Below are 10,314 nucleotides of genomic sequence, written 5' to 3' on the forward strand. Positions count from 1 at the left end.
TGGGGTGATCTGCATTTATTGTAAATATTACAGGGCATTTATATATATGGTTAAAGAATTTTATACATCAATCATTTAATTTTAATATATTTTGAAAAGAGCATTTACTTCTAATTATTATATTTTCTCACTTTCAATACTCGTGTCCAGCAAATAACCCGTACAGGGCCCCATTACTGCTTTGCATATACGAAACTAACGAAGTCAAATAAATATGGATTCTACCACTGCATCGAGTGTGATACGATATTTATCCACTCGAGACAGTTAAATTTTCAAATTTAAAACGCGAGGCTCGCAGAGCGTTTTAAATATTTAAAATTTAACTGTCGAGAGTGGATAAATATCGTATTACACGAGATCTGGTGGCGGAATATGTTTCTCTAATGATTTTCAAACAATATGCAGGCAAGCTTATTCCTTCTTTTTGAATGATCTGCAAAAAGATGTGTTCTTTCTATGTGACATCATCAGACATGGTCGCCTTTTTTCATGCCGTCACAATAGGAAATTCAGATCTAGAGGAAAGCAAGAAAAGTAGACGTCATAATCGGATTTTAACCAATGAAGAACTGAGATCAAACGAACCACACGTTGATTAAATTTTTTTTATACAATGGGTGCAGAAAGTGATAAATTGAAGAAGAATTAGAGAAACAGTGTTACTTCACTCTGCAAGCTGTAAATATTGTATATCAAAGGCAGTTTAGTACACATCTATTGTTAAAATGATTATAAACTTGTAGTTTTGTTAAACAGTTTATTTTAATCAAAGCGTAACAATGTACATTGTCCATACGGGTCATAGAAACAAATCTATTTTTAGAACAAATTTATTTTCGTATCCCAGGTAAACTGGTAAAGGAAACGTCGGTACGCAAATAAACTAAAACAAAATGTGTTTATAATCTTTATTGAAATAATACAAAATAAAATAACATGTATGACACTAGACATATAACTTTTATTAGAATAAATCAACATTCAATATGTTGTAATTGGATTATAGACGTTCATCTTTCTTCAGGGATTTCCTTTACTGATCTGTTCTATCGATGTTATTTGACTCCGTAATTTGGCATTTCGGATATAAGCATACTCCGCTTTATTGCATAATTTTGTCTGACAAATAGGCTATGCAAATAACCCGAATGTACTGTATTTATGTTGTCTACAGAAATATCACTTAGCATGTTCAGTAGATATTTTATGTTCTAAAATTCATATTAAGTGTTTAGTTATTTTTTATTTTACTGATTTTGTTACTTTGATTACAATAGCAACATTATTTGTTTTGTGTTCCTGTGATTCATTAATTCATAGCTACATTTATTACCAAGCCAAATATTTTTTCACAAGTAGAAAAATAATCATTGCAAATATGTAAAACTTGTATCTCTCCTTATATTAATACAAGAAAATAAGATAATCTGGGAATATAAATTGCTGTGAAGTCTACTAGATAATCTAAGCTTGAAATAAAGAAACAGAGCAAATAAGTTTGTTAACAGTAAATAAATTCTATTTAGCTTAGAACATTTACGACAAGACCTACCTGCTCAGTATCTGGAGAAGGTGTTACACAAACAGGATTACTCTCCAGTGTCAGTCTGTTGAGCTGTGTACACATTCCTAAAAACTGTACTTGGGATATATCTTCTACATTATTTCTGCAAAGTAACGAATGATACTTCTTATATAAAGGTTTTGCCAGATTATTTGTAGTCTGAATACATCTGTTGTTAATAAAATAAACTGTTGACACAGATATATGTCTTGCCTTTCGGCATAAAATTCACAAAAAGACAATCTGATGGACAGCAACATTGCTTATTAATTCAGTCACTGGACCATGATCTAGTGGGCAGGGCCTGACTTAAGCAGAAAACTTAACATTGAAAATTGCTAATTATTTCAAAGTCACTGGACCATGTCCTAGAGGGCAGGGCCTCGAAATAGTCACCAAACTGATATGAACTGATAGTAATGCAACTTCATACAAAATATCATTGATCTATCACAAGTAGATCCTATCAAACTAACTTAAGCAGAAAACTTAACATTGAAAATTGCTAATTAATTCAAAGTCACTGGACCATGTCCTAGGGGGCAAGACCTCAAAATAGTCATCAAACTGATATGTACTGATAGTAATGCAACTTCATACTAAATATTAATGATCTATCACAAGTAGTTCCTATCAAACTAACTAAGGCAGAAAACTCAACAATTGTTGATGCCGGAGCCATTGCCTTCGTCACTGGAAAAGCAATCCCTATGTCTCGCTTACCGTGACTTTCGTCGGAGGCGAGACAAAAATCTTATCATGTGGAAATCTATTTTAATTTTTTTCAAAATGAAAGTCTTATACACATTCAAAATTGATTTTGAAAATCTTGTTTTAATAAGATGAAAAATGTTTCAAGAAAAAAGTTCTGTCACCAATTTACCAGTGCAGTAATGGGAAACTTTCTATAAATAAATAGATTTTTTCCTATTAAATGATTAAATATCATATAAAGAAATATCTCCACAATATCACATACCCTTCTAAATCTAAAATCTGTAAATTATCTAGCATGCTTATTGGACTTATATCACATATTTCATTATATGATAAATATACTTCAGTTAAACTGATCATGGATGAGATTCCATCTAATTCTAAAAGTCCGCATCGAGACATCCATAATATCTGAATTGTCCTTAATGAAGATCCCAAGTCCCTGGAATAAAAATCTTATAAATTACATAACAAAATAAATGTTTAACCTTGTATCATTTTTTTATACCATATAAAAGTAAAACATATAGGTTACAGTAATAATTTGAGAGAAAATATAATGTTTTAATACTGACTGTGAATAAAATAAGGAATTTATGACATTGATTTGAACATATAGTCATCCAAAGTAACATCCTTACTTAAAAATACAAAAATAAAAGAGACCATCATTTAAAGCTTTGGTTTTTGTCACATTGAAGTATACCCCATAACCCCATTAATTTATATTCATGTATACATCTTTGGGAATAAAGTTATAATTAGGTTTAAAAAAATTGTTTGATGTGCACCTAAAATGCATCCGTCAGTCCTTGAGACACTAATGATTAAACGCACTAGAATATATTTGAAGGAGTTACAGGTTTCCCTCCTTGTGAATAATCTTCATCAAATGACGACAATACTACAATACAAGGATTAATATATCAATGAAATGAACATCGCTACATAGTGACAGGGTTAACTACAAAGTTTTAGAGCAGTTGAAATAAATGTAAGCTGTCTTGGTGGTCTCAGGGTAGCCTGATTGCTTGAAGCAGGCCTGTAAATTTTAATAAAATGCTTCGCTGGGGCGCAGCTTGATACGACCGAAGAGGTCGAACCCTGAACAGTTGGGGCAAGTATGGACACAACATTCAAGCTTGATACAGCTCTGAATTTGGATTGTTATTAAATATTTGACACAGCATAGGTTTCTAACACAGAAAGAATGTGGTCTAAGAACTTGATTTTTTTTAATTAACCTATTATGGTCCAATGTCCAAAATTATAATACATGGTTAGATTCAGCATATCAAAGAACCCCATATATTCAATTTTTGTTAAAATCAAACAAAGTTTAATTTTGGACCCCAACTTGGACAAACTTGAAAACTGGGCCCATAATCAAAAATCTAAACACATGTTTAGATTCAGCATATCAAAGAACCCCAAGAATTCAATTTTTGCTAAAAGTTTAATTTTGGACCCTTTGGACCTTAATGTAGACCAATTTAAAAAACGGGACTTAAAATTAAAAATCTAAATACACGGTTAGATTTGGAATATCAAAGAACCCCAAGAATTCAATTTTTGCTAAAATCAAACTAAGTTTAATTCTGGACCCTTTGGACCTCAATGAAGACCAATTTAAAAAACGGGACCCAAATTAAAAATCTAAAAACACGGTTAGATTTGGCATATCGAAGAACCCCAATAATTCAAATTTTGATGAAATCAAACAAAGTTTAATTTTGGACCCTTTTGACCTCAATATGAACCAATTTGATAGCGGGGCCCACAAATAAAAAATCTAAATACATGGTTAGATTCAGCATATCAAAGAACCTCATATATTCAATTTTTGTTGAAATCAAACAAAGTTTAATTTTGGACCCCAATTTGGACCTTAATGTAGACCAATTTAAAAAACAGGACCCAAAATTAAAAATCTAAATACACGGTTAGATTTGGAATATCAAAGAACCCCAATAATTCAATTTTAGATGAAATCAAACAAAGTTTAATTTTGGACCCTTTTGACCTCAATATGAACCAATTTGATAACGGGGTCCACAAATAAAAAATCTAAATACATGGTTAGATTCAGCATATCAAAGAACCCCATTTATTCAATTTTTGTTGAAATCAAACAAAGTTTAATTTTGGACCCCAATTTGGACCAACTTGAAAACTGGGCCCAAAATCAAAAATCTAAATACATGTTTAGATTCAGCATATCAAAGAACCTCATATATTCAATTTTTTCTAAAATCAAACAAAGTATAATTTTGGACCCTTTGGACCTTAATGTAGACCAATTTGAAGACTGGACCCAAAATTAAAAATCTAAATACACTGTTAGATTCGGCATAACAAATAAATAAATGTGATCAAAGATTTTACAAATCTAATGCGCCATACTGTGCAATTAAAGATTACTTCTTGAAATTTTTCAATATCTGAAATTTGAAAAAAAAAAAATATTTGAAGCATAATTCTTTTTAATTTCTGAAATCTGAAATGAGAAAAAATTGACCCCCACAATTTCTTTTTATCGCCCCCCCTTTTTTTCCCCCAAAAAATTCTTTCCCTCAAGATATGGTCATAATCTCAATTCAAATTTCCAATGGAGTTGGCAAACCATAATTACCCATTAAAATTTACCATAGTGCGAACTTAATCTATTTTATAATAGAATTAAAAATATAGTGTCAAATCTTTCATATGGATTTTTTTGTAAAAAAAAAAGATGCAACATTTTGCAGATATTTTTACTGGTCTTCCTTTATAAATATGCATTTCTTTAAACATAATTTAAAAGCAGTGTAAGGGAAGTAACCAAAACGTTGTATTTGGATTACCTCCCTTACACTGTTTTAAATTATCTTTATTGTTCATTAACCATTACTTTATACATAATTTAAAAGCAGTGTAAGGGAGATAATTTCAATGATGTATTTGATTTATCTCCCTTACACTGCTTTAAATTATGTTTTGTACTAAAGTATTTGTCCATTAACCAGGACAACCTTGTTTTTCCCCCTTTTTTGCCCCTAATTCCTAAACGGTTTGAGCCACAACCCCCCAAAGCAAATCCTAACCATCCCTTTGTGGTATGGAAACTTGTAGTATAATTTCAGAGAGATCCATACACCGTTCCACAGTTATTGTCTGGAAACTAGAAAATGCTTATTTTTGGCCCCTTTTTGGCCCCTAATTCCTTAACTGTTGGTACCATAACCCCCAAAATCAATCCCAACCTTCCTTTTGTGGTATTTAACCTTATGGTCAAATTTCAAAAAGATCGATTCACTTAAACTATAGTTAGAGTGCGAAAACCAATGTGTCTTCGGACGACGACGCCGGACGACAACGCCGCCGGAGACGCCAACGTCATACCAATATACGACCACAAAATTTTTTGGCGGTCGTATAAACAGCAGGTTTATTATTATCACATTAACGTTCCTGTCCTGATTATGCATGTAATATTTGTCACTGGGTGTTAAACATCTACCAATTCCTTGAAATATATGGTATGAGGTTTTGAAGAATCAAACTTAAATACCTGTAGATGATATAACTTTACCTGATATAAGGTATACAACTATTAGAAAGTTTAAGCTGTGTTAAACATGGTAATAATGAACCAAAGTTCCCTAAACTGGTATCTGTTGTATCTACTTTTAATTCTAAACTTCTTACATCTTCCAAATTCTGTATTCCAGTTAAAGATTTCTGAAAATTATCAAATATATATTTATATTCAAAACATCATGATCTTCTATTAAGGGTTTCAACAGAAGGTGATAGGTGATTACTTTCTTCTTGATTGCAGACTCAGTCCCTTACTTCAATGTTTTGTAAATAGAGCAAATAAATATGTTTTTCAGATGAATTTTTATTATAATGTTAGTTCTGACTGGTGCAACAACTACAATGTACATAAAGATATTCTAATAAAGCTTTATTACACTAACTTTACTAAATCCTTTGCTAAGTAAAATGGTATTTGGAAATCCTATGACAGTATCGAAACAAAATCAAAGGATTTGAATAACAGGCAATTACAAATGTATAAATAATTTGACATTAACACCTGAAAATTACAATGTTAAATGTATGTCTAATGGGCTATAGTTAAAAAAAAGTTTGTTTCTGGATATTCAACTGACCCTCTTCATTACCATTCACATAAGACATTTTGTTTCTGGTTTCTGTCTGTTCAATCTTTCAGCATAAAATATCTGAACTTGAGTTAAACTTTGAGAACACACTATTGTGTTAAGCCTTAATCAATGATATAAAAACATAAACAACATAGTTTTCAACAAAGGAAATATTCATGCATTTGGAGTAAAAAAACTAGAGGCTCTCAAGAGCCTGTGTTGCTCACCTGTATTTACTGATGCTTTGGAAATCATGTAAAATAAGGTTAAAATCATAATTAATAGTATTAGATATTAGATATTATAATGATATCTAAGATAATAACAAAAAACTGCAAAATTTTTGTAAAATTACTAACTCAGGGGCAGCAACCCAACAACGGGTTGTCGGATTCGTCTGAAAATTTCAGGGCAGATAAATCTAAATCTGATGAACATTTTTGCCACCTGTCAGATTTGCTCTAAATGCTTTAGTTTCAGAGATATAAACCAAAAACTGCATTTTACCCTTATGTTCTATTTTTTACCAAGTCGGCCATGATGGTTGGAAGGCAGGGTCATCGGACAAATTTTTTAAACTAGATACCCCAATAATGATTATGGCCAAGTATGGTTATATTTGTCTCAGTAGTTTAAGAGAAGAAGATTTTTGTAAAAGATTACAAAAATTTACAAAAAATTGTTAAAAATTGACTATTAAGGGCAATAACTCCTAAAGGGGTCGACTGACAATTTTGGTCATGACAACTTATTTGTAGATCTTACTTTGCTGAACATTATTGCTGTTTACAGTTTATCTCTATCTATAATAATATTCAAGATAATAACCAAAAACTGCAAAATTTCCTTAAAATTACCAATTCAGGGGCAGCATCCCAACAACCGATTGTTAGATTTGTCTGAAAATTTCAGGGCAGATAGATCTTGACCTGATAATCAGTTTTACCTTTGTCAGATTTACTCTAAATGCTTTGGTTTCAGAGATATAAGCCAAAATCTACATTTTACCCCTATGTTCTATTTTTAGCCATGGCGGCCATCTTGGTTGGTTGGCGGGGTCATCGGACACATTTTTTAAACTAGATACCCTAATAATGATTGTGGCCAAGTTTGGTTAAATTTGGCCCAGTGGTTTCAGAGGAGAAGATTTTTGTAAAAAGCTAACGTTGACGACGACGGACGCCAAGTGATGAGAAAAGCTCACTTGGCCCTTTGGGCCAGGTGAGCTAAAAAGATCTATAAGATTTTAATTATCTTCACACAAATGTAATTCTCCACTTTTAACAGGCTTATTAAAGTAAAGGGAAGAAAGACTTAAATACATTGTGTTATTATCCATCCACCCTTCCCTTTTACAACTTAGTTATCATTATCACAAAATCTTTTTTCTTGGCCTGCTTTTTTTAATATCAGAGTAAAATAATTTGTGAACATGTAATTCTTTTATCACTTCAACTACTATTTTTAAATCACAAACCAGTTTTCCAGGAGATAAATACTGTTCCATTAAAACTTCACTATCTTCTAAAACAATTGGTTCAGGATTTATTCTTGATTCCTTGAACTCTGTAATTTGTACCCCTCGTGCCCCAAGGGCACTTTCAGGACGTCCTTGTAGACTGGAATTCATACTTTGAAGCCTAATATTAAAAAAAACATTATATGAATAAGTTTAAATTTCTCTAGTTTTAAGATAACATTTAAATGCACAGCTCTGTTATAGAAAGTAACAGAGTGTACAAGAATATTTTTTCTTTCTACAGCAGGGAATCATAACGAGCATACTTACAACACTTGCCTAGTAATACATCTTGTTCACATAAATTTTATTGCTAGAGAATGCAGACATGTTTAAAACTTTGAAAAAAAATCTAATTTTTCCTTAAACAAAGTTTCCAACCAAAACATTTTGAGTTCTACCAACAATAGTCTCTTAACACAAATAAAAGCTACAGTATGTGTACCTAATATTTAAAAAAAATAATTATAAATATTCATTTTGATATTTCTGTAATGCATATAAGAAAAAAGCTCAATATTGGAACAAGGTTCATGTACAAATGTACGTAGATAGAATGTATGTATGATATACATGAATGAATAATTTGGTGAACAAGACTGAGCATTTTAAACATACATGTAACCCAAAACTAATTAATGTACCTGTAATACAAGGAGTCCTGTGCAACAGCCATTGAAAATTACAAAGATGATAAATTAATGTACCAGTGAAGCTTCATAGAAAGAATATTCTGAAAGATACATAGGGAAAAAGTAAAGATTTTAATTGTATGCTTTACAAACATTATAATGAAATATATAATATACACATACATTTATTACTCTTGGTCAAAAAGAGCATACACAAAATTTTAAGGGTGAAATCATACCGAAAGAAGATTTCATGAAATTAAAGTGTATGTCATGAATTAGTTCACAAAGTAGTATTCGATTATTGGTTTTATTAGTCTACCAAAGCAAATCCAAGAGATCAAAATGTGCAGATGTACTAGGCTGCTCTGGACTGTACATACATGTACATTTGATGATGAAAAACAACAGTCATAATTTCTTGGCAAGATTTGAAACTCAGTGAAAACTGTCAGTACAAAAATATTCAGCACCCTGATAACCCGAAAACTGATACATGTAGATATTACCTGAAAACAATAATTTAATGGTTAAATGAGCTTACATGTATATTGATATACCGGGGTAAAGAATGATTTATATCCTGTATTAACATTTTTTGCATAAGTATTTACAATGTGACTGCCATAATTATTTAGCCTCTTTAGAAACACAAAAATAGTACTTTCCTAAATTTAATTACATGTACACGATTTTCCATTTGGTGCTTTTTCCTGGAAAAATTTGATGTCGAAAACCAAATATCTTAACTTCAATATGTCCAACAAAGTGTTTCCCCAAAATGACCCCAGTTCATTCATAAAATCGAAATCTCATGTCTTGTACTGCAATTGAGCATGTTTCAGTAAAAGTGACATTTATCTGAAAATTATTTTATCATCAATATAAGCAGTATTGCACCATATAAATTAGAGATGTCTTGTAACATCAATCAGTTTTTAGGTTATTGGTGAATGGTGTACCCAAAGCATTAAAGAAGACTTTCAAATTTGTGCACTTTCTCGTTCATTTTCTATGTCAACATTGGCACAAAGCTTATGTTATTACATAATAAAAGAACCAATTGTTCAATGACATCATTTACAACTTTGACCTTGGGTCAACCGGTGTAACTCATAAAAAAACAACTCACGGTTGGTATATGTACCTTATAACTTATCTGGATTTGTATGCAAGTTTTTTGAATCACAAACACTTTGAACTTCTGCCTATGATATTGTCAAAATTTAAGGAGAATGTCTGTGATGTCAAGTAATGGGTGACAAATATGGATAAGACCTTCATTTTTTTAGGGACTAATGTACATTTTGTACTTAAACTAAGGTTAGGGTTCATTTATGGTTACTGTGAGTGTGAGGTTTGGACAAATGTTTACCCATAAACTTTGTGTGTGTGTGTGTGTGTTTATTTTTTTTATTAACATCTGATAAATGCAGTGATTCTTAACAAGGATTACCTATTCTATGCATAATTTTTAGAAATCATTTAAATATTTATGGCATGAATGGCAAAATCCCTAACAACGTGTGTATTATTTTAGAGCATTCACAGCTCCTGCTATAGAATGATGATAATTTCAGTAATCTATGACTTACAGCATGTCTTTTTACATTCGTTAACCAATTTTTGTTTAGTTTTTGCGCTATGAATTACAGCAATTTCAAAGTCATTTTCCGTCGCAACGGACGCGAATCCTCCATTTTGGAATTTTCATAGTGCGCATGTGCC

At 31.3% G+C, this 10,314-nt stretch overlaps 1 protein-coding gene across 2 annotated transcripts in view; it reads right to left on the reverse strand.

Moving 5' to 3' along the window:
* LOC127706505 (uncharacterized) overlaps positions 1-10,306 on the reverse strand; it is a 31,218-nt gene extending 20,912 nt beyond the window's left edge. Inside the window, exons 1-6 of one of the 2 annotated variants that reach the window (XM_052211169.1) lie at positions 10,182-10,306; positions 8,599-8,687; positions 7,913-8,075; positions 5,856-6,004; positions 2,547-2,726; positions 1,556-1,670 (exon numbers count right to left, since the gene is read on the reverse strand). In XM_052211169.1, the coding sequence (XP_052067129.1) occupies positions 1,556-1,670; positions 2,547-2,726; positions 5,856-6,004; positions 7,913-8,075; positions 8,599-8,630 (639 nt within the window). In that variant the 5' untranslated portion in view covers positions 8,631-8,687; positions 10,182-10,306. The remainder of the gene's footprint in view (positions 1-1,555; positions 1,671-2,546; positions 2,727-5,855; positions 6,005-7,912; positions 8,076-8,598; positions 8,688-10,181) is intronic. The other variant, XM_052211168.1, reaches the window with a different exon arrangement.
* Between the last annotated feature and the right edge of the window lie 8 nt (positions 10,307-10,314).

This window comes from Mytilus californianus, unplaced genomic scaffold, assembly GCF_021869535.1.
Source record: "Mytilus californianus isolate M0D057914Y unplaced genomic scaffold, xbMytCali1.0.p SCAF_6, whole genome shotgun sequence".
In the NCBI taxonomy this organism is placed as follows: domain Eukaryota; kingdom Metazoa; phylum Mollusca; class Bivalvia; order Mytilida; family Mytilidae; genus Mytilus; species Mytilus californianus.